Genomic DNA, 25075 nt, shown 5'->3' with positions numbered 1-25075 from the left:
TTTTTTGGCTCAATTACCTAATAAAATTGTAAATTTGGTTATGTTTAGTTTAGTTTATTAGGATCCCCATTAGCTGTTACAAATGGTAACAGCTACTCTTCCTGGTTATGCACATTTCAGAGATTTTATTTTTGTATTCAGTTTTATTTATTGTTTTATTGTTGTTGCTTTGAGTATATCTTTTCTCCCATTTTTATTTAGATGCATATTCTTGCCAATTCAACTTTTGTGAATGTATGAAATGTTACACAATATGCCTGAATCCTCTAATCTTACTGTTTTATAAAACATAGCTACATCGCTCTTTTCTTTTAAAAAATAAATTGATGAAATTTATTAAATTGTTTTGTCTGATTGCATTGAAATCCTTGTTGAATGGCTTATTCTTTTTTTTCTAATTCAATGTGTGTGTGTGTGTGTGTGTATTTGTTTGTTTGTCTGTCTATATGGTGGGAAGAGAATACAGTAACTATAATGCACACAACTTCAGATTTTTCTACAAATTTTGAAGTTAATAACAGCCCATCCTCCTCTTCAACTCCCCATCTCTCGTTTCATGGAGGCTAATGAAACTCAGGGTGTCTCCAGCTTTGCTCATATACCCAGTTCTAGAGATGCCCCACAGTTCCTGCTGGACCTCAAAACTCAGAATCAACCATTGTGGCATAGAGCTCCAGTGCTATTGCTGGAATGAACACAGATATTTAAGAGTGAAATATAATTCTCAGTGAAGATTCAAGGAGAATTTACTATCACTCCCATGTTCACATCTGACGACCTTGTAGTTGGTGTTGAAAAAAGAGACAGGCTCGCGAGGCTACTGTTGTAGTAACAGCGTTACTTTCCACACACACCCACCTACCAAAACGGTGCAAGTGATTCTTGTTGTAATTCACTGCCTTTGTCAAAGCGCACACAGAGGGCGGTTCAACATTACGCAAAATAACATGTAATACCAGGGTAGCCAATAACTGCTCACTTGCCCATTTCGCGTTGCAAAGCAGGGGTGTCCACAAAATTATACGTACAGATCTGTAAATTTAGTTCTGTTAACAGTTAGTTCTCTTTTTGGAATATGGAACACGATTTTGATTGTCAGCTAAGTGGGCTGTCCGTTTGAACCGTGCACTGGAGATCTTGAGCTGATTTACTTTGCACGCATGGATCAGATGTAATGTGAGGCACTTACAGTGCATACCCGCTCTTCGTAAAGCGGAATTAGTATGAATTTCACCACGGTGCCTCGCGGATTCAGATAGTTTGTTTAGCATTTTTTGTAGCTAGCATGTAAGCAATTTCAAACCCGAACTCCTGTGATAGCTAGCTGTATGTGCGAGAGTAATCATGGAAAAAGTCAGAAAAATCCTAGTCCATTTGTCGAAGGAAAGTTCCGTTCCCCAATGTGCTCGTTTCGTGCAGGTCAGTGAACTGTTCTAACTTCTAGCTAGCTGTAACGTTAGTAACCCGTGCATCTTGTTGTCTGCTATGTAGCAAACATTTGCCTTTACGTTACTACTAAGTCGTCTTAGAGATATTTGTCTTGTTAGCCAGCTAACTTAACTAACAGCACCTGGGCAAGCTATACAAGATTGATATTAAGCTGTTCATGGACATCGTAGGCTTTTTCAATCCGCTTCAGCGCTGCTCATTAACCCTGTATACCGGCTAATATTTTACTCCTATTAAATGTTCTGTCTGTATAGAGTATAACTGGGCATTTCGCCGGTTGCCTAGACGACCAGGTAAAGGTGAGCTGTTCTCTTGAAAACAATCGGTTCCTCTTGTTCGGACATGAGAACGGGAAGGAAGGGACTGAAGTACCCCTCAAGGTGAGAGATGAAGAGGTTGCACAGTGTTCCATACCTTGGTTTCCATTGGTAGTCTGGTCATTGAAACTAGTTATTTTAGTTGCTTGCGATAAATAACTTGTATAATAGCTAGATAATTGCAATGTAAACACAGTTGACCCTATATGAATTGCGTATGTTGTTGCTTCCGCCACCCAGAGAGCTTCCTTCTGCCCCTTCAAGTTCCTTTCGAACACGGAGGCCGCTGCGCTTCCAGCGGACGTGGTGAGCCGTGGTGTGGATGTGGGCGTTGCCGTCCTGCTCCAGTCAGTTGATCAGAAGGTGCTGCTGACCCGACGTGCAGCGAACCTGAGAATTTTCCCCAATGTGTGGGTCCCACCTGGTAGGACAATGCCAGATTATAATCTGTTTTTGACGTGGTCTACAGCTTTGTCACCCTGGAGTGAAATGCATTCTTCTGTTTTGCAGGTGGCCATGTGGAACTGGATGAAAGGGTATAGCTTCCACATTGGGAAAAACAAATCGATAACATAAAATGTCAAAGTAACAGAAAATGCCCCTTTCTTATATCACAATAACACAACTATTATACAAATAACAACAGAGATTAGCCTCATTTAGAGTCCCCTGTTGTTTCAAACAGGAACAGCCTCTCTGGCAATGAGTTGGCTCTTGGCATCAGATCTCAGGGGCCCCCTATTATCACCGTCTTTGTGAAAGCTTGAGTGGATGCAGTGCTGTTTCAGGGTAATCATAAGGCCTTGTCTCTGTGGAAGCTGCTTGATGCAGGACTCCGGGAGCTCAGGGAGGAAACGGGTCTGAAGCTGGACCCAGAGGACGTCTCATCCCGGGTACTTGGTCTCTGGGAGGTGTGTGAGTGACTCCGCCTTCAGCATTACGCCTGTTGTTCCATACCCTGACACTCATTCCTAAAGCAGCATTTTACAGTGGTGCATGAATTGGTGATTTTCTGCACGTGAAAAGTCAACCATTTATTGTCATGTTGTGTGCCTTTTTGGCCATCTAAACTGTGGTTTCTACAGTACAATTTTCGTAGAACTCATCTATCTTACCATCAAAAACAAATCTGTGGTTTCAACAGGTATTGAGAATTAAAGCCAAAACATTTTGACCTCTATCAGATGATATTGAGCAGTAATTAAAAGTCTTATTTTGTGTTGATCTTGCTCTCCAGTCAGTGTACCCCCCCATGTTATCCAGAGGCCTGCCAAAGAGACATCACATCGTCACCTATATTCTTGTACACAGTTCCCTCACATACCTGCAGCTCCAGGTACTGAGCCTGATTGTCTTTGTCTTTATTTGTGTGTAATGCAAATCACTGTACCTCATCCGGTCCTCTCCAGTGTAAGGGAAGAGGGGGATTATACAGACTGTTGTACCCCTTGGGTGGTAACGATGCATTTTATTAATATACATCACAATAAAATCCATGAAGATGAGCACATGGAAATGAGAAATGCATTATTGAATTTATTGTCAATGTCTATAAACCAAATGCATCTTTAAAAGGACAGGCGTATGTATGCCTGTGTATGTGTGTGCAGTAGCCGCTTTGCTAGCAGCCATATTACCACACTGTGACTTTCTCCTGCCTGACGGCTGAAGCCAAGCAGGACTGAGCTTGGTTAGTGCTTTGACAGGACACTCCTGGGGAACTGGCTGCTGACGGTGGTCAGTAGGGAGTAGTTTAGGTGGTCTTAGTGGCCCAGTAGCTTTATAAAAGGCTGATGTACCTCTGGCTCTGATCACTTCTCCCCCCTCCCCCCTCTCTTAGGCTGCCCTGTGCCCAGAGCCTGCTGAGGTCAGTGGTTGTGTGTGGGTGGATGCTGATCTGGTCAAAGCCATTGTGTCCGCTATGGATGGGGAAGAGGATTCTGTGGTGCTGCCAGCAGACTTGCTGCACACTGTAAGGTAGAATGCTCCTGTCATTTGCAGTCTTTATTATTTATGTGTGCGTATAATTATTTGTCAGGTTACTGCAGGTTAAAGTGAATGTCATTGAATATCACTTGAGAGCACTGCATATTTCCTCATGTTTTATATCTCTACTATGTTTTTGAATCTTTGTATCCCAAGTTGCCTCCTCTCCTCTTAGCACTTTCCCCACAATAATATTGTGTTGTATGTTCAATGAGGGGAAAGAGCTGCAACATAGTCATCTCAAGTGAAGGTGCCAATGGAGAATTTAGCAGAACCCGTCGGCACCCGTTGACCACCAGTGTGCTATTGCATGAGGTCACTGTTCCGTTATCATTCTGCAGCGTGTCTGAGGTGGGCCTGGATGGCAGGCTCAGGGAATCAGTCCTGCCCACATCGGTTCTGTGCAACCAGGCCCCGGCAGAGGGGGAGGACGTGGAACGGGTCAGTACTGGTACCAAGTTTGCACTGGAGCTTTGGCTGAAGACATTGGAGTCCCAGAAACCAGCCAGCAAAGAGTGACCCCCCCCCCCCCCCCCCCATGCATGCCTGCCTCTTTCTCAGGGGCTTGAGCCAGCTCAGCCTCCAGAAAACCAGTCAATATGAACTGGCAGTTTGTGATGATAGATACATATGTTAATATTGTCATCACCAGGACCTCTGGGCAGGTTTTACAACTACAATGTATCTGTTTAATAAGGGCCTAATGACTTTTACTGTCATAGTCTGGACAGTTCTGCTGTCTATCACTTTGAGTCCATTCATAAAGGGATGAAGAGCAGGTACAGGGATATTTAAGCAATTTACTTGGAACTTTTGCTTTTTTGTATGTGCAAGCTGCAAAGCCACAAGGGGGCAGAGCAATCGTGAATAACGAAAGGCAAATATCATGAGAGGGACATTTATATCACAGTAGGCCTCAACAATGTTGAGTGTTGTATTTTAAGTGCGTTTATCATATTTTCCCATACCTTTCTTAATATATACTGGATCCAAATACAAAATTTCTGTGTTCATGTGCAGCACAGAATAAAAGATGAAAATTAAAACTTTTAAAACAATTTCTGAATTAAACATGCCTTATTCATGTGTGTGATTATGAAAAGGTTGCTTCAAATAATAAGGCATCTAAATAATATTTAGTTGTGTGTCTGCTTTAATTGAAATTATATCTGGTGGCCATTAAAATAATGTTTTCCAATCTTCTGGATGAATGTGTGGATGATAAACCAAACACTTCTGAAATCTTCATCTGGTTCATCCCAGTGTTATTCAAGTCCCTGTACAGAGTTACCGGAGTGGTTATATTTAGCGTTGTGATTCAGACTTTGCACTGGCGTTATGACAAACTGTATCATTTAAAATGGAATTAATCTTCAGGGCCCTGCCCTTGTTGCCAGAATCCCATTTGGTAGGTGAGGCCTAATCATTTATGTGGTGCTTTAGCTCACATTTACATCACTGGGACTCTGGCATGGGCCTGACAGTCTCCACAGTAAGTGAATCAGGAGAGCCCGTTGTATCAGGATCTTCCCACCCTGGAGCCATGCATTATTTAATAGCGAGGGAGTGGTAGGAGAACGCTTTTCTGTTGCCCAACAGAATGTATTTATGATTACTTCTTCATTTTGCTTGGCCAAATGTTGGCTTCATGTTTTAGAATCTAAAAAAATTAAAGTGCAACTCGACAGGAGAGTGGTAATGTTGCTTTTCCTGATTCTTAGAGGATTTTGAAGCATATTCTTTCTGATTTTCACATGAACTAACTTTGCAACACCATCTAAAAACCACCTCACAATGTAGCTTTACATTACTTGCTTTTGATGGATGAAAAACTCTTTTTAATTTCTTTGTCTCAAGTAATACCTTAATAGCCATGCTATTCGCATGTTTAATTCTCTAACTCTGTCTGTTTTGCCTTATTTTGAAATAAACAGATTGGGTTATTTTTCATTTTCTTTTTTTTTTCATTTGCATTTTTATCTTCTCGCAATCATTTTGTGGCAAGCCAAGAGCAAGTGGAAGTGCTCGCAATGAAACAGTATCATTAAAAGTAAATTTAACTTTGTTCTGGTGAACACCCCTGTTTACTTTTGCTCTTAGAAACAATATGAAATAAAGCATAATAAAAGAGTTTTACATTGAACAAACTTTGATTTGTCTAATATTCATTGCTATCAAATTGTCATAGCACAAGGGATTACTGCAAGCAAACACACCTGTCAAAATTGCTGCTCATTATGACATACTGTAGATTGCAAAGGTGGAGGTGCTCTACCTGACCACTGACAGCTGTTACTTGTGAAACCCCCTTAGCTCTCAATGTGAAATTAATTTACAAAGTGTGCTGACATTAAATGCCCAGTCATCACTTTTAAAATAAATCAATAAAATAATCCTATTCAAGTCAGAGCACAGCTAGTTTCTTTTCAGAAACATTTTTTATATTTCATCCTGAATTGTTGGGCAAATGTATAGATTAATACTAAGGGGAGTTGCTTTTGTTTGGTGGTTTTTTATTTTTCTGTGGTCTTTCAACTTTTTCTGTAGTCTTTCAATTTTGGGGATTGCTCACAGAGAAAAGAACCAAAATTAAAAAGTCTAAAACATGAAATAGAAATGGCAGCATTTCATTCTTCGAGAATGGGATCATTTCAAGAGAAAGCAAAGGGGAGATTGAGGTTATAGCTTTTATCTTTTCATCATACAAAATGCTTTTTGATAGCACATGGAGAATTTGTGCAGTTCTTTAATTTAGCTTATAGGTTTCCATGAGGACTTAAGCAATAGTTTAAATGGGAAAGACAATTTTCCTGCTGGAGTTCAGCTGGTTTCTGTTTCACTAGATGAAACTCCTTATCAAGTCTCTCCACCAGCACCAGGCTTCCCACACAGCTCAAAGAAAACCCCACCTGGTCTGTGACAATGTGAGTGTGTTGTTCTGGATACGCCTTGGACGTTGTAATGGTGAATCTTCTGACAGAAGGTTGTTTTTAGCAGTGCATTAAAATCAAAGGAAGTTCTTCAGAGCAGTAGACTTTCAATTTATCTCTGGGCTAAGATGGTTGGAGTGGGGGGAGGTCAACTTCACAATCATGTTTGGGCTGCAACAATTTAACTCCATGGGTAACCTTATTTGGCAGGAATTACATCCTTGGTGACTGCACCAGTGAGATGTATTCTATTGTTGTTGATGTATATCTGTTGTTGAGTTGATACTGTGAATGAGATTAGGATGTGCTAGGAAGGAACAGTGTGTATGTGCAAATGTATGTACCCATGCTGGGTAGTACCTTGCACGGGTAGTGTCTCTTTCTCATTCTGGCTTAATAATGTGTGTGGCTATCACTGTGATATGCGCTGTATGCAGATGATGGGAAAGCTGACCTTGAAATATTTCATAGCAACTTGTCTAAGTATCTTAATTTATGGGCATTTAAGTGCTGTAGGTCTACCTGTGTAGACGTTGAAGGAAATAGTTTTGGTAATGCAATACTTAAGTAAATTCTTATTTAATTAATCCAAATACCAATAGTGTCTCTTTACAGTACTCTGACCTTTTCAGTCCACTGGAAATAGCACAGTGACCAAAAGGCACTGTAATTCAGTAAGGTAACCTATCATATAAACAGGCTTGGAAAGCTTTTTTTACTATTACATTTTTGTTTCTAAAACTTTCTTACAGACCTCTTTTACATCAGTTTGCTGGTATTTTAATGTTCCTTTTTCCACATTTTTGTGTTGTGATGATTTACTCATTTTACAATGTTTTGCTATGATTTACCATGTTTTCTGTTGCAGGATCTTTGATTCACTCATTCAGATGTAGTGTTTTAATGAGGTTGGAAGGTAAAAGAAAGGCATTAGTATCTCTTTGTTGAATATAGCACTCTCCACCTGTCTTTCTTGCCCTCTCTCTCTATCTCTCGCTCCCTCGTTCTCCCTCTCCTTCAGCGACAGCAGGCAGCCCTGTGCCCATTCCTAACCAGTGCAGACAAAGCACTTTTCAGAAAAACTGAATGGTGTTGGGATCAGTGCAAGCTCAGGTACAGAAACAAGCACACTGTATGTCTGTCCTCCTCTAATTGCCTCCCCCACTTAGGAGGAGATGCAATCTACTGTTTAACCCTCGGCCTTAGACATACTTTGGAAAGAGAAAAGCACCTAAAATTACTGTAGTTTTTTTTTGTTAATGACACAACAGTGCATATACTGTATGTTTTGTGATTAACTGCCTTTTCAGGTATAGCTCTGGGTATATTAATTGCAGTACCCTTAATCGGACACAAGTCACATAACCACACAAGAATCTAGTTTTGTGCTTTTTTTATTTTGATTAAACACTGCTAAAAAAAACAATGCATATTACAAATTATTATTTGATTTTCCCCTTTTCAAAATAGCATTCAGTGGGTGTGTCACACAGAATGTCACTGAGGTTCAAACTTTGGATAATCAGTTTTGAGTCACCAGTATTGAGCATGCACAGGGCAGGATGTCATGTAGTTAATATGAATAAAACAAGAAGGTTAAAATAACATTGTGCACAGAATTATTTTTAATGGAACATCTGGTTTGGCACAGTTACTGGGCTGGTATAAGACTGTAATGGGACTCTGGGATTTTGATAAAATGTGATCATTACACAGTTTCATGTTGTGTTTTATAACCCTGTGCAGCTACCATTCAGAACAGTACAGGTGAGTAATGTGTAAATTAAACATGAGGAACATGTCAATGTGTAATCTGCTATCTCAGATAAATCTTTTTTCATTGTCATTCTGCTGTCATAAATACTGCAAATAGACACAATGCACTCCAGGCATTCATACAGTAACATCATAGAATTGTAAAATGTTCACAATACCTATATTTACATTTGTAAATATGCAGATGTTTCAGTTGGGTTAAAACATGCAATTGATATTATACACTACATTTCCAAATGTATGTGGACCCCTGAACATCACACCCATATGGACTTATGGACATATGGACATCTCATTCCAAAACCAAGGGTATTAATATGGAGTAGGACAGCCTGAAACAGCCTCCACTCTTCAGGGAAGGCTTTCCACTAGATTTTGGAACAGCTGCAGGGATTTGCTTCCATTCAGCCACAAAAGCATTAGTGAGATTGGGCACTGATGATGGCCATAAGACCTGGCTCGCAGCCGGCATTCCAGTTCACCCCTAAGTTGTTTGATGGGGTAAGGGACAGAGCTCTGTGAAGGCCAGTCAAGTTCTTCCCCACCAGATTTGTGCATGGGGGCATTGTCATGCTGAAACAGGAAAGGGCCTTCCCCAAACTGTTGCCACAAAGCTGGAATTCTCAAGAATGTCATTTTAGATTTCCCTTCAATGGAACTAAGGGGCCAAGTTTGGAACTGTAGTGAGTATTTCAACCAAGAGCTGTTGTTGCTCCTATATGTTTCCACTTTGCAATAACAGCACTTTCAGTTGACTGGGGTAACTTAAGCAGTGCAGAAATCTGACACACTGACTTGCTGGAAAGATGGCATCCAATGGCAGTGTTGAAAGTCACGGAGCTCTTTAGTACAACCCATTCTACTGCCAATGTTTGTCAATGGAGCTTGCATGGTTGTATGCTTGATTTTATGCACCTATGAGCAAGGTGTGACTGAAATAACCAAAGCCACTAATTAGAAGGGGAGTCCACATACTTTTGGAAATGTACTGTATATGCACACAATCTAGAGTATATCATTCAATGGCTATGATACATATTACAGACCAAGCACCACTTATCAAGTCTCAAATTCTTGTTTGTTTTATGGTCCAATTTGAAGCCATGAGAAAAGAATGATCAGCTAGCAATCGATCACAGAAATCACCCTGATATTCTATTCATGAAAACATGGATGAATATAAAAGTGGTTTCTAGTCTTGAACTACTGTTAAAAACCTGTGAGCCTCCATTTAATATTAACCCCAGTATGTGTATTACACATTCTGTCTGCTGTATATCACAATCGCCAAAGCTATAAATAACATGAAAGTCTGCTCCTTTGGAAGTTTAACATTCTTGCTACAGATGCTAATGTCATTAGCACATTTACATCTTATACATATTTTGTGCCATACAGCCAAGTTTGAAGAATGGAGTACGTTGAAAAAACATACACATAGTGACATTAGAGTGTGTGCAAGCCCTAAACCAACCATAAAATGACCAAAAATACAAAAAAGAAACAGTTTAAGAACACTTGCTCTCGTTGTGTGACTTCAAGGTGGCTGACACTGATGATGCGGATGTATGAGTATACCCTGTATGTTGGAGTAGCAATACCTCCTGCCACCAGTCTTACAGAAAATGTCCATAGACTGCACTTCAGTACTCAGGATTCCACTGGCTGGAGTCTATGCAGAAAAAGAGAAATTTTCAGGGGGAAAAGTGCAAGGTAAGGAAAAAAAAACCAATACCTTAATAGTTTGCTGGTCCCGTATACATATCTGAATTCTTATTTTCATGGGTCATCAAAAATAAAGCAAAGGGCAATATCATAGGTTGGGCGATTCTGGTCCTGGAGAACTGGTGTGTATTCAGATTTTTGTTTCCACAAATTTCCACAAATCTATTAGTCTCTTTCTTTCATGAATGCAAAATACAAAGTCCAATCATCACATTGCAGATTCGACTGTATCAATCAGAGAGAGTTATGAGGACGTGAAGTGTAATTAGAGGATTGTTGTTCCTCAGTGGCTGAGTGTGTGTTTAGATGGTGAAAAACATGCTGACCAGTCACTGCACAGTGAATGCAGGCGGCATTCAGTGACTCTTGCCCTGTGTAACTGATCTTGCCATCTAAATGCGCTTTGGCCTGAAGAGATGAGTATCTTTTCAGTTCCGCATTTGTCAGACCCCCTTGTCTGAAACAAGAGGAGCCCTGCATGGGGGATGGCCTCTTAATGCCTCCCTCTGTCCCCCTGAAGAGCTGTGAGGTTCACTCTCACTTAATGCCCCACTGCATTGTGATCTTGTGTCGCCACTGTTTTCACCTGCGCAAGGAGTTCAGACCTGCTCCTCCAACATAATCGCCTCTGAGCTCGCAGCTATTTCCCCCCTACAAACCCAACCCACTCCAGAGCTTGCACCAACTGGAGAAGAGGTGCATTTTAAAATGCAATAGGTAGGTGCCTGGTGAGAGGCTAGGTTATAATGGCTATACAGTATAGTGGTAAGCAGAAGAACCCTGGTAAAGCCACTGCAGCCCCCAGGTCATTGTTCTCCACTGTCACTGTTGTGGCCTGAATTAGTGGTGTCTGGGCTGCAGGGCTCAGCCTGCATCCAGAGCAAACAGAGCAAACTAAGAATAAAGTTTTTTGTTTACCTTTCTTACATAAACTGTATGCACGTACAAAAAAATGAAGAAGGAACAACCGTTGTACATACCAACATTGAAATCTTCCTCAGTGAAATTACCGATGGTTCACGGTATACGTTGCTCGGTTTTTTATTGGTTTGTCCATCTCCTCCTGTCACAGCAAAACGTTGAATGAGATGAGTCAGCCGTAACAGACAACAGCCTATGACCAGCATCCAGCTTCCTAGAAATATCCTTCACTGGATTAATTCATTTTGAAAGACCCTGGTTGAGATTTAAAAGCTGTAACTGTACAGAGATGCATTTTCCCCCACTTGAAGCCTGAAGCAGTGCTCACATTTTCAGTGTACAAGTATAGCAAAGACAGAAGAATGGGCTGAAGTGTTGCCTGTGAGACAAATGGAAATTAGCTGCTATTTATTTAAGTGCATGTGAGTCTCAGCCACTCATCCTCACTGATATCAAAAGGTCCTTAGTCATTGCAGTGCGGCATAAAAGCAAGTAATGCTCTCAAACTTGGTTCATTTACATATGCTGGAGGTTATTTCCGTTTTCCATGCAACAGATGACCACCACCTTTGAATAATGTACAAATTTGTTTCCGCTTGCATGCAAACCACACAAAATTGAAAAGATGCATAGTTGATTCAGGCCCTTGTATGAAAGGTTTACAGTGTGAGACAAATAGCCCTTTAAACAATTTAGTATTATTTATTATTATTATAATATTAATATTGTTATGTAATGCCCAGTGACCGATGTGATGCATAAAATCTTAGGTACACCCATCCAGTATTATCCTGCTGGAATTATCCATGTGTCAAAGGGTAGACTGTGGTCATAAAGGGGTGCACATGGTCAGCAACAATTCAAATGATGCTCAGTTGGTATTAAGTGGCCTAATGTGTGCCAAGAAAACATTCCCCACACCATTACACCACCCCCAGGAGCCTGCAACATTAACACATGGCAGGATGGATCTATGGATTGATGCTGTTTACACCAAATTCTAATCCTACTGTCTGCATGTCACAGCAGAAATTAAGCCAAGTTTGATAGTCACAGGCCCACTGTAGCCTCATTTTCCTGTTCCTAGCTGACAGAAGTATAACCTGGCATGGTCTTCTGTTGCTGTAGCCATTCTGATTCAAGGTTCAATGTGTTGTGCATTCAAGGATGCCTTTCTGGACACAAGGTGATTTTCCCACAGAACTGCCACTCACTGTATGTTTTGTATTGATTGCACCATTCTCTGTAAACTCTAGAGATTGCCGTGCATGACATTCCCAGAAGGGCAGCTGTTTCTGAAATGGTGGAACCACCATGTCTGGCACCAACACTCATACCACTTGGATCACACGCATTGCCCATTCTAATGTTCAGGCTATTTGTGTTAATACACAGATGTGCAAAGTAAAGTGGCCACCGAGTGTACAATGTTCAGGAAGCAAAACTTTCTTCTATGATCACTGAATCACAGCCAGTACCGATCCAGTTACCCATTATCTTTAGTTGCTTGTTCTCTTGTAAAAAAGAGCAATTAACTCAAACAATTTGATGTACTTTACACCCCCCCCCCCTTCCTTACATGTCTTTGTAACCAAGGCAACAACTGCAGGGAGATGTTAAATATGGCTGAATGTGCACATGGTTAACAGTGCTCTCTTTGTTTGCAGACTTAGGACAAACAGTCCACAGCAAGTTGATTCCCTTTTTTCATTTTTTTTTCTCAGAACAACCTTTTGCCATGAAAGACTGAGAAACAGAGTTTTTGCCTTGCACGCAAAACAAGCAGGTGAATTGGTCAGTGTGGAAATATATTTTTCATGAGAAGTCTTGAAAGTTATTATAGGGTCTCAATCAAAGATATCTGCCATTGAACTGCATTATTTAAGCAACTCACAAAGCAATATTGCACATGAGACCAAAGATCAAAGGGATCACCCGAAAAGGGGTAAACCCGGACATGTGTCTTTCCATAGGCTTAGTGTAGGGCTGGTATTTTTACGGGAGAACCTAGCATGACACACTGAGGGGCCAGTCACATCGTACTATGCGTGACTCTGTTCAGGCAGCAGCGATAGGGGGCAGGGCTCGCCGTCTCCATGGAAGGCTTGTGTTTCCCACGCCTCATGTTTCCCCGTCAAAGCTGGCGGGACACAAAGAGGCGTCTATGATGCGAGGGAGAAGCGGGGATTCTCAGTAACAGAATCCAGGGGTTAAGCTGGACTGCGTCTGGGGCCCAGTCCAACACCCCCGGACCCTGAATGGACCGGATTGGAATGTTTTGCTGAGAGAGGGAGCGCTCGCCGTGTGCTAGTCGTTTCTTGTTACTCCGCTCACCATTGCCTTGCTGATTGGATGTTGAGTGTCAGGCTAAGACAGATCCCTCCTTAATGTGACAATAGGTAGGAGCCTACTTATTGTCCACCAGCACCCATAATATCATGCCAATATCGTGGTAAAATAGTAGACTAAATAGACTAAACTAGAATTCCATTAGTTGTTTTAGCACATTCAGCCCAGGATATGGCAGTTCCTTACTATACCCCAAAAGATGTCAGCGAGGGGTCACTGAAAAGCAAGCAGCAGTTTGGGGATATGAAGGCAGCTTAACAACCCAGTAAACTTAGACTGTGTCTGGCTCTGTACGTTAATAAAATGCAGTTTTCAATTCATTTTGCTGCTCCACATCGATCGAGAGGTGTTTTTCCAGGACTCACCTGATGAAGTAACTGAATGTCTTTTATGACAGCTACTGATAGAGTGTGGTTTCAGATACTGTAGGTTTGCTTACATAGGGCTTGCCATTGGAAGACTCAAAGGGGCTGTGGGTGGTGTACATGGGAATATCAGCGCCACGGTTGATTTGGTTATAGATGCTAGGGTCCTCAGACATGTTCATGAAGTCATACTGTCTTCTTTTACAGCACCAGTATACCAGCTGGGGGAAAGACAAAAGGCAAAAGGGTCTGAATTATCTAAACCAGTGAATTTTACTGAAGGCTATGACCCTTAATATGGAATATATGATCACTCATTACAATTGGCATTTAAAAAAAAAATGTGGCTTATATATTTTTTTTAATGTCCTTTTGCAGAGGTTCTTCAAAACCAAGTCGAGTGTTGTGTTTTTCTGAAAATAGGGTGCTCCTCAGTATGAAACAAAAAAAATAAAGAAAGCAACAGAGAAATCAAGAACTTCTGGAGTCAGAGCCTCACCAGTGCAACGAAGAGGAGGATGAGGAAGAGCAGGATGAGGGAAGCGAGCACCAGCAAGGCTATCGCCCAGCCTGGGACCTCCTGGCTGTTTCCGTCGGCTGCAGCTGCGGTGTGGTCATGCGTGCCAGCGCTCGCTGAACTGGTGGGGCTGGGGTGTGGTGCCGAAGTGGTTCTTGTGGTGTGACTGCTTGTTGTTTTAGCCAGCGGAGGGCTGCTTGTGCTGGCAGTGCTAGCAGGCCGGCTGCTAGCATGCTGAGCAGTGGTTCCGGGATTGGGATGAGGAGAAGCGCTGTGTGGCGTAAAAGTCGTCGCAAACTTAGCTGTGCTCCTTTCTGAAGTGTTGGGAGTGCCATTAATAGGGTGGTCAGTAGTGCTTGCCAATGGTGGAGATTGGGTTATATTTAAAGAGGTAGCATTTGTGATTTCAGTGGAATGAATAGTAGTATTATGTGAGGAAGTAATAACTGTAGTCATAGCAGTACTAACTGGTGAGTGAAACTTAGCTGTGCTCCTTTCTGAAGTGTTGGGAGTGCCATTAATAGGGTGGTCAGTAGTGCTTGCCAATGGTGGAGATTGGGTTATATTTAAAGAGGTAGCATTTGTGATTTCAGTGGAATGAATAGTAGTATTATGTGAGGAAGTAATAACTGTAGTCATAGAAGTACTAACTGGTGGGTGAACAGTAGGACTACTGCTACTATATATACTACTATTTATGTGTGGACTAGAAGTTTCTGACAAGGAATCATTAGTAGTACTACTGGATGTAAAACGTATATTTCTTGTGGAACCTCCACTACTACTTGATATAGAAAAATTGGTAATGGGATTGACAGTACTATTGCTGAGTGAATGTGAAGTAGTTGTGGAGTCTTCAGTATCATGAGTCAGCTGGGATTGGGTACTTTCACTTGATGGACTTGATGGAGAGTTAGTTGTGTCCGTGGTACTGCTAATGGAACCTGTTAAGGAACTAATAATAGTATCATTTTCTGAGTGGAAACGAGTTGTGTTAGGCATGCTACCCACAGTCTGAGTAAAAGGAGGAGTTTCAGAAACTGTAGGTTTAGTATTTGTGATTCCTGATGAAGAGGTGGACTCATGGTTTACAGTAGTTTCAGTTGCTGTGTTGGGACGTGGAGATACGGTCAGCGTAGTTGCACTAGTCGTGCCATTTTCTTGAGGTCCAACATCTGGCAGGGGAATCTCTTGCACTTCATAAAAAAAAATAAACATTGCATGGGTGGTTGTTTGAGGATACTAAATCAACTATAGCATGAAGTTATGTGTTTCTATCTCAATTTAGCCACATGAAAAGACCAATAACAGGTTGCTAGGATAGCTCAGATACATGGAAGCAGTAAAAGTAGATTATAACTGTACCTTCAGTGATGTTGAGTTCAAGATTTGACGGTGGATTTTTCTTTACATAATCGAGAAATAGATTTTTGACCACAGAGGGGATTATGTCTGTGGTCCTGAACGCAATTGTCGTGTTTGCTACCACAGATCCTTTACTGAAACAAGAAGAAACCACATAAAAAATATTAATGGATAAAAAAATGTGGTCTTAACATGTGTAACCGTGCATTTCTCGTATGTTGCCCAGTGCATTTTTCTTTTAACCTCTTTGAACTCCAGCACTCTTTCATTTCAGATATATTTTTATCACTCAAAGTTGCCTTTAGTTTTTATTTATATTAAAAATAAAACTGTTCTGCCTCCTTCACAAACTATTATTGTTCGCATTGACAGAAATGGTATGGAGCATAAAAAGGACCTACCTGAAGGTCATCGCTGAGATGCCTGAGTAATTATAAGGCTCTGATGTGTAGACATCATCCAGCTGAAACACAATAAAAACACAGCCCAGAGTGTGCTATTCCACCTGAATCAGCTTTCTCCATTCCCTTCCTGTGCCTTCACTACAGGTAGTTTACAAAAATGGAAGCAAAGGGTGGTACTGGGTCCATAAAGGCAAAGGCAATGTTGCCGATCAGAAGTGAACTTTTAAGTTTTTATTTATTTAATCTTTTTACCAGGAAGTCCCACTGAGATTTTTCTAGTCTCATTTGCAAAGACTAGACGAAATGGCCATTAATTTATTAAGTGATCATTTTCATTATATCTAACCAAAATTATTTTCCTGCAGTGCCTTTCATGACGACAATATCCTCATGCACAAAGCACAAGCAGTCACCCAGAGTTTGAGGAGCATGATAGGAATGTTATCCATACGTCATGATCTTCTCATTCGCCAGATCTAATCCCAGTCAATCATTTATGTGATATTCTGGAACAATGGCTGAGAAGTTTTTCATGTTCATCAGCTAAATGAGAATCGAATGAAACATAATCATAATAATGCAAAAACAATTTAGTTCTTATCTGGAGAATATGTTGCCAATGTCTTTGTTGGTACTATACAGTACATACACAACCATGTACAGTATTTGAGGAGGAGTGCTGCTGTAGGATGGTGTGAGTGCCAAGATGGCCGATTCCAAAACTGCTTCAAGTGTCTGAAGCCTTTTATAGCATTCCCATTAACTGCGCATGCATTTACTTGATGACATAGTTCGCAGGTCTGCTGTTCACTGACCAGTCGCGTGAGTTCACCTCGCAGTTCCCTGTAGTCCTCTGAGCTCTGGTTTTCGAGAGACTCATTGAAGATTCGGTTGGTGATTTTAATGGAGAGGAAGAAGGTAGAGTCTGGGATGGGCACGATGGTGCTACTGGCAGGGGCCAGGGCCTGTGAATCTGGTGTAGAATGAATGCCTGCAGTGGAAGCACCTGTTAAAGGCCAGTAGTGAAGTTTAATTGAAAACGTACTCACAATTGGCATTCATTTATACTCCCCATACTAGCAAATGAAAAACTTGCTAATAAAATAAAAAAACGTCATATTTTATATTAAAAAGGTCTTTATTCTCTGTACATCATAAGTGCAGATAAAACCTAATCCTGCATGTCTTAGTCAACAAGTCTCTGAAGGATAACACATTCTGATTTCTAAATCACAAATCATTGCACAAAGTTTAACACTGTATAAAAATGATGTCCTCGTGAATGGCACTAAAGAATGCTGTTTGGGGTTGTACCAAGCATTCATGAGTAAGCCTTGAATGGAGCAACTGTTTTGTGCATGCTTTGGCTGCACTGATTTCCACTCAATCAAAATGACCAAAATTCTTATAATGCTAGAGGCTTATACTGTACCTTTGCAATTATAGACATACATTATGTGGCAAAATCACGGGTGGAAAAAACAGAAGTTGTTCAAAAGGGCAGAGTAAATATGAAAGAGAAGGGAGCAACAGTATCGTTTAATTTGAACATTACTGAACATACAGTAAACACTTCCATTTAATGCCTCATTTAATGCCAGCATTCAATATATTTAAACTGGTTGCATGTCAATGGTTGCTCCTTTCTTATTTTTACTTCTGTATCCTCAGTCAACCCTGGATCTCCAAAACAAGCCTCAAAGGCTTGAAGTGCCCACATCATTCTGGAACAAGCTCTCTGGAGTGTTCTGTGACAAGATAATAGGATCTTTGCGTTTTTACACGATTATGAGATAAAAGTTATTTGGGGAATGTGTGATACTGAAATGACCTACTGTACAGACCAAACCGTACAGACCAAACCCAGTAATATCAGTGGTTCAGAATTTGTATTTTGACAGTCTCCTGCCAGTGTCTCATGCAAATATTTTTCATTCACCACACATGCATTTGTGTAATAGCTAACTGACAAACTAACTAAATAAATAATGTTTCAGTAGCTCGCCTACCCAGTACAAGCAACAGACTCAATATTTTTTAAAACAGACAGAAAAAGGAAAATAATTGTCCAATATTATAACAACGACATTCTGAAGAAAACACTGCATCAAAAGAACTATACTCAAGTGTTTTAAAAGCTTAATGCACCATAATTCAGGATGTCTACAATATTGATTTTGACCATTTAAAACTCCAGATTGTAAAATGTATTTTGGTTAAATGTGATTAATTTTTTGAGAAGTCAGAAATCTATTCTCAGCATATTTAAATAAGCAAATATTAAATACAAATCTGAACATTATTATATAAAAGAAAATAAGAGTAACACATGAATAATAATAATAATAATAATAATAATAATAATAATAATAATAATAACAATAATAATAAACAAATTAAAATAAATTATTTTGTCTTACCTGAAACTGCATGTGACATGAAATAAAGATGAGTTCCTAATATGAGTAGTTGCAACATGTTGAGTGGCCAAAGTTTCAAAAGTGTGAAAGATCCTCGTAAAAAGTAAAAGCCAAAGACGCCCAAATCCAATCTGCGGAGTAATTACAGCTAGCCTATCTAATTTTGCAGTGTACTTCTAACAAAATGGTGTGTGCAATCTGAAATCTTGGGAGAACAGAACCCCTCTTTTATTCACAGATGATCTGTACAGGTGCAGTCCAGCAGGTGTATCGCGCGGGGCGGGGCCTGGCATCCCTGCAAGATGTGACTTATTTGGGCCGCTTCTTGTGACCATAAATTATATACTACATATATGAATTTAATGGGCGCAATACTGCGAAATATTACTTTTCATTTTAAAAACATTAACAATTATGTTGGCACATGTATTTTTTTCAAGGTTGATGTTCATATAAAATCTTCGTTATCGCTGACGTTAATGCGATGGTTGCAGTGCCGCCCAGCGGTGTATGCACTATGCAGTAGAACATCTGTGTCCGAATTATCCACAAATTGAAATCTCTAACCGGAATTGTCCCTCAGTCATTAAGGTCTCACTAAACATCCCATGCCACGCTTTTTGAAATTAATGTGAGCAGAATAACTGTAAAATATCGAGACATAATTAGAGTGTTCTAGCAGACACTTATAGAAATGTTTTTTGTCGTATCGCAGCGAATAACTGTGAACACAACGACTTGTCTGCTAGAGTCACATGACGGTTAGACATCCGTACCAGGCCTTTCTGTGCACACTTTTATATCGGCAGGTTCCTTTCTTTAGGACGTGTCGTGTTTTCCCCCCTCGTCTCGTGGACACACCAGTAAACGTACAATTACTGCCTGCTGTTATGCACTTCAACGAAAGTGCGTCCTAGTTGGTCTAACGCATGGGAAATAACGAAATACGTTTGTGGTCTCTAAGGCCATGGTTTCTTGAGGCCATGGTATAAAAAGATATAACAGGCCTGTATGTTCAGGCTATATAACGGATTGACATTTTCAGCCATATTTGACATAACAGCTAGAAAAGTGATACATATATAAAGGTGTCCAAAATTAGGCAAAATACTCAATTTCATCCGCATTGGCCAATTTTTGTAGGAGAAGTATTTTAAGTGTTTCCAAAAAAAAAAAATTCTATATGGTGGAAAATCAAATTTGGTGGACTTCAGGCCATTGAGACAAATTTGTTCCTCGTGAAAAGAGTCCTTTTTTAGGGCAAACGGAGTGCGGGGGCTGGGCTGGGCTGTGAATATCAAAATTTTGTCACATGCACTACAGCGCCACCAGGTGTTCAGTCTACCCTATTATTTAATGGATCCAAAAATTTGAGCCATCCAAAAAAGCCTACCAAGTTTGGTAATAAGCAGCCATACCCAATAACATTATTTCAGGTGAAAGGGGACCAAAAAATTAAAATAAATTCTAACAAGTATCCAGCCGTTTTACTGCTTGGACCCCCAAACAATTAAGAGAACAACGATGAAACAGCTGACCATAGGTTCCTCATTACTGACAGCGAGGAGGTTTAAAGGTGTCATAGGTTTCCATCTTTGTGTCAGAGCTAAATAAAGAACGATGCCTGCCTTTCCTGTGAAATCTGTGACATATTCCGAGTGCGTCACTAACGTTCTTTTTTTGGTACTCAGCCGGGACACAGTAACTATTTGACGTTCTGGCAATACGCCCTCGGTGTATTTCAGTGGCGCGCAATGTCTCGGCTTTCTCTTCTCATCTGGTTCATCGCACTGATTGCTAACGGTAAACTTTAATTTTACATTGATGCTTGATTGTTACTGCATTTTTAAATTATTATTTTGCTTTATGCATGATAGGCCGCGTGCACACTATTTTTATCTTGGCTGTTCCATTTGCATTTTTTATTAGGAAAGATAATTAGAGAAATGCATTCCAACTAAAATGGCGTGTATCTTACTACAGCTTTTGCATTTGTGCACAGCTGGTTTTAATTCATATTTGAAATTTTATGAAAATTGTATTCCTTGTTGTCAAAATCTTTTTGCATGTTTTTAGAGGTGGCCTTATTAACTATACACAGGTGGATTATGTTGTTTGTAAGGAAGTTCAGATACATGTCTATTGTGTATATGCATACAGTTTCAGTAATGAAGAGAACAATTATACATTTGTAGTTGTATGGATTGAATGCTAATTCTGTGCAAAATAGGGCAATATCAAATTGAGTAACACTTTACTATGTCTGACCAACAAAAGTTGATTAAAAAAAAAAAAAAAAAATGTCTTAACCAGCTGTGTCTGTTTCTGGCCTGGGAGATCCACTGACTGGATGTGTTCTCATTTCAAAAGCAGGTGGCTTACATCACAACCTGCAATGACAGTTCAGTAGCTTTCCCATTAATGGCTCCAATTATGTTTTACCCTGTCGGGATGAACTCTTTTTTTCATATACAGTTACCACAGCTTTAAAACGTAAAAAAACAGCATGTTTAATTAGGCCGTGTGCTTTTAGAGTTGACTCGTGTGTGTCCATCCACAGCAGGAGCAGTGGTTTTGCAGAACCCCCTATCATTGCGAGTTGCCGTGGGCACCAGTGTCAAACTGCACTGTGACATCAGCGGAGCGATGGGCCGATGTGCGTTTGTGTGGTGGCTGCTGGTGCAGCCCAGAACTGGGCTCACAATCTACCGCAACACAAATGCAAAAGTCATCACTGTCACTGGGAACTCAGAGACTGCAGATAAAGCCTGCATCCTGATCATACCCAGCACCAAGACCTCAGACACTGGCACCTACTACTGTGCTGTCAGCGATTCACGCACAGTGCATTATGGGAATGGGACAACGCTTGTCGTCACGGGTAAGACCTGCTGTAGCAGCTGGCTGGAATGAAGGGCTGGCTTTTATGTTTTGACACTCACATTCTGTGGGTTATTTCACAAGATTTCAACTGCATGACTATCAGTAAAGTAAATGTGTTATCCAATGGAGTAAAAATCTCATTTTGGACTGCTTTTGTCTTGCATTAACTTTGAGGCTGGAGTTCCCTATTCATAATTACCTGTCCTTTAATCTATTCAGAGCGAGTAGTCAAAGATATCACAATGGAGATCCTGGTGCCTGGGACCCAGCCTCTGGACCCCTCTGCCCCTGTAACTGTGATGTGCGTGGTGTCCGGGGTGGACCCCAGTAAGGCCAGGGTGCACTGGCAGGTGGAGGGGAAGGTGGAGCATGCAGAGTTGCCCCCGGCCAATGCGCTGGCCTCAGACTCTGTGAGAACCTGGCTGTCCGTGCCAGGGCCCTCCTGGGCCAGCGGGGCACCGGTCACCTGCGTGCTGGAGACCGCCAAGGGGCTGAATCTGAACAGAACCGTCAGCAGGACAGGTAAGGGAAAAGGGTCTGGTGACACATATCAGAGCGTGCATGTTTCTTTGTGTACAACTTTATTCTAATTTAGTGTGCAGGAAAATGCGACCAGTTTAATGGCCTCCTGATCAAAAGCAGGGGGGTGGACCCTTGTCCTGGAGAGCCGTAGTGTGTGTGCTGGTTGTTATTACTCGGCACTTACTCGGTTAATTAAGGCGGTTAACTACTGGACCTCACTTAGCTTCTCAGGTCTGAATTGGTTGCTGATATTTAGGTACAAATACCAGCCAACACAGTGGCTCTGTAGCAATATGGCTGTCCATCCCTGATCTATAGTACGAGGGTTAAAGACAGAAGGGAGACTCACACTAGGACACATAAACATCTGTACTGTGATCATAACTGCAATATTCAGTACAGGGGAGTATTTTGTATAGAAACCTTTGATACAGTAAAACTACACTGGTAACTGCTCATTTGCAGCCATATACTGGAGTAACTCAATTTTATATGTGCAGAATTGTGGATAGCACCAGGTGCTTTGTACATTCTTAGTGATTGTAATGTCTTAAGCTTGCACTTCTGTCAGTGAACTGTCTCTTGAAGGAAAGTAAGCATATTCCTCCAAGTTACTGTGTCCCATGAAGTAAGAGACATGCAGTTAATGCAGAAGTATCGAGACAGTGACACACTTTTTTTTTTTTTTTTGCTGTGTGCTCCAGCACATTCGATTTGAAAGAAAACAATGAGTATGAGGTTAAAGTGCAGACTGTCCGCATTTATTTGAGGGTATTTATATCCATATGGGTTGAACCATGTAGGAATTACAGCCCTTTTGATACTGTGTTGGTTGCAGGAATATGGACTCTGAACCCCTGCATGTATCTGCTGGCAGCTATGGGTGGAGCCTCTTTCCTCGTCCTCGTTACCAGTGTTCTGACTGTTTGTGTCATCTGGCAGAAACGCAGCCGTGAGTCCTGCTTTTTCACAGTAGAGTCTGATTTCTGGAGCCCGTTCTGGATGCAGACGGCCCTCTCAGGAGCGTGTGTTTGCACTACATTCTGCAGCAGATCGGACCTGGGATCTCAGGTCTCCATCACCAGTGATACTATTACAGGACGGCTTTCATTCCTGCTTGCCCTGCATGCTTATACAGTTGCACTCCACTGTAAAGATTATTGGGGCTTCAAGAAAGTACAGTTAAATAATATCTTGTCTAATTTTCCCACTAAAACATCTACAATGGATTTAGTCTGTTTTTTGTTTTTTTATTTATTTTTTTAGGACTGACAAAGTCTCACCCCAGGTCCAAATCTGGTATAAACTGGTCAAGACCGCCACAACAGGTAAAAGACATTATGCTGAAATATCGATGACAACTTTACCATTGCATTTCACCGTTCAGTGTTTGGCTTTTTGCACTCATTTCATGATTTTATTTCATGTTCGCTATTTTTCATTAATATGCAGTTTTTAAATACAACTCCTGTACAGTAAGTATGTCATGCTTACATTCTGTTATACTGCAACGGCATTCAACTGATTGAATGCTGTTATGGTATATTTTCACAATTCATATGAAAATGATGCACTGTTACTGGGTACCTGTGGGAATGATATTAAATGTCTGTCTTTTACAGGTTTTAGAACAAGTGCAGTACACTAGTCTGAGGTTTGGAGGCACAAGAAGGGAGGCCGTTTCTCACTTCTGAAACGGTGTGTGTGTGTGTGTGTGGTGTGTGTGTGTACGTGTGTGTGTGTGTGCCCTGCCGTACACAGGACCAGGGCTGTACATTTGCTCGTCATCCTGAAGGCATCCTCTGTGTGATGTAGGTGTCACTTTGTAAGGGGAAGCCACCTCTGCTTTGAGATATAATCTCATCTTCTATGATTTATCATCAACTTAATGTTGCTATATATGAACTGTTTTTGTTTCCACACATTTATGTGAATTTATGCGACCATCAAATGTATTTATTTACATAATATTGTGCTAGCATAAGATGTATAAGTATAGCTGAAGAGTAATATTACCACTGATACTGTTTCATTTTTAAATTCCTAACTTAATTCATTTTCTGGAATGTTTTCTCGACCGGAGTATCTATTGCATATGCTATTTCAGTACCTCTCCAATAGATGGCACTATAGTTTTTCCCATGAGAGTGGTTTAACAGTGCTCCATACAGAACTTTTATGTATATAAACCCACCCTCTATTTACCTCTGAAACTAGCCTTGGAAAAATATACAGTATGTGATATTTTGAAATGTAAATAATTTTGATTACCAATATGTACAATAATAAGTATGGAGTCTTTCATGACATAGAGAGTTTTTTTTTTTTTTTTTTGCTTGTCTACAATATATGATACTTTTAACACTGGATCAGTGCAGTATCCATTCAGAAACCATGTATGTATTACCCCACTGCACAAGGCTACCACTCAGACCATGAAAAATAATGGGCAATGTTGAATTCACATAGAATAGTAATAACAGATACACAATCACAGGAAATAAAAAAAATTATATTCAGCAGTCAGTTTACATGATAATTGAGTTGGTGAACTCTTCCCGATTAACTCACAAGCTGCTCCTGAGGTTTCTAATCCTATGGTTTTATTGACCCTCAGTCATTGCTGTAGAGAGGATCCCTGTAGAGAGTTGTCATGTCACAAGCCAAGTAGGGTGGTCAGGTTTATGTTGTCGAATAAATGCAAGGTACAGTTGCTTCCCAGCTACGTTATATGAATTAATCTCAGGATTTATTCAAACCTTTATGAAGTGGAAGTCTTTATGCAATCGTCACATGTTCAAAGCACTTCATTCTCTTGACATGTTTTCTGTTTCTAATATAAATATTCTCTTTTAGTAATTAAATAAAATTATGCACTTCTCTCATGTAAGGCGGTTGTGTATGATTTTTTTCCAGAACAGTAAAAGAGTCTTTTCTTACGGTGTTCTCTCCATGAAATTGAAAGCTAGGTGTCTTCATAAAACTTGCCTTAACCCCTTAATGAAGTTTAAGTAGACCTCAGAAGCAGTGGTAGAAATTCTGCAAGATTTCAATTTGTGTGTGTGTGTGGGGGGGTGGGGGGGCGAGAGTTCCAAGCACCAACTGCTCTGCCCCAGTCTCCCTCCCCACTGGGACTGGACTCTTCC

The 25075-nt window shown here is 40.6% G+C and overlaps 2 protein-coding genes and 1 long non-coding RNA gene across 5 annotated transcripts; 2 read left to right on the top strand and 1 right to left on the bottom strand.

Annotated features, from left to right (window-relative positions):
• The first annotated feature begins 995 nt into the window (after positions 1–995).
• On the top strand, positions 996–5899 carry nudt17 (nudix (nucleoside diphosphate linked moiety X)-type motif 17). 3 transcript variants are annotated; one of them, XM_064352958.1, is made up of 8 exons: positions 996–1419; positions 1704–1829; positions 2031–2190; positions 2277–2302; positions 2585–2677; positions 3004–3102; positions 3607–3743; positions 4094–5899. In XM_064352958.1, the coding sequence occupies exons 1-8, from the start codon at positions 1345–1347 to the stop codon at positions 4269–4271; spliced, it is 894 nt and encodes a 297-aa protein (XP_064209028.1). In that variant the 5' UTR covers positions 996–1344; the 3' UTR covers positions 4272–5899. The 3 variants fall into 3 exon arrangements, with proteins under 3 accessions (XP_064209028.1, XP_064209037.1, XP_064209019.1); XM_064352967.1 differs by having other exon boundaries at positions 997–1419; positions 2007–2190; positions 3607–3738; positions 4094–4225; XM_064352949.1 differs by having other exon boundaries at positions 998–1419; positions 2007–2190.
• Positions 5900–8060: 2161 nt separating this feature from the next.
• LOC135264195 (uncharacterized) lies at positions 8061–18718 on the bottom strand. Its single transcript, XR_010332629.1, has 8 exons — positions 18525–18718; positions 16920–17110; positions 16102–16163; positions 15701–15834; positions 14318–15531; positions 13893–14039; positions 11164–11246; positions 8061–10130 (listed from the first exon to the last, which is right to left on the bottom strand). It is a non-coding gene; the product is annotated as an uncharacterized LOC135264195 (long non-coding RNA).
• A 1447-nt stretch (positions 18719–20165) lies between these two features.
• Positions 20166–24814, top strand: LOC135242009 (immunoglobulin alpha-2 heavy chain-like). Its single transcript, XM_064312873.1, has 6 exons — positions 20166–20327; positions 21085–21405; positions 21627–21929; positions 22768–22881; positions 23196–23257; positions 23552–24814. The coding sequence occupies exons 1-6, from the start codon at positions 20279–20281 to the stop codon at positions 23621–23623; spliced, it is 921 nt and encodes a 306-aa protein (XP_064168943.1). The 5' UTR covers positions 20166–20278; the 3' UTR covers positions 23624–24814.
• The last annotated feature ends 261 nt before the right edge of the window (positions 24815–25075 follow it).

Source organism: Anguilla rostrata, chromosome 1 (assembly GCF_018555375.3).
Source record: "Anguilla rostrata isolate EN2019 chromosome 1, ASM1855537v3, whole genome shotgun sequence".
Classification (NCBI taxonomy): domain Eukaryota; kingdom Metazoa; phylum Chordata; class Actinopteri; order Anguilliformes; family Anguillidae; genus Anguilla; species Anguilla rostrata.
Note: the sequence above shows the minus strand (reverse complement) of the source record. Positions and strands in the feature narration are given on the sequence as shown.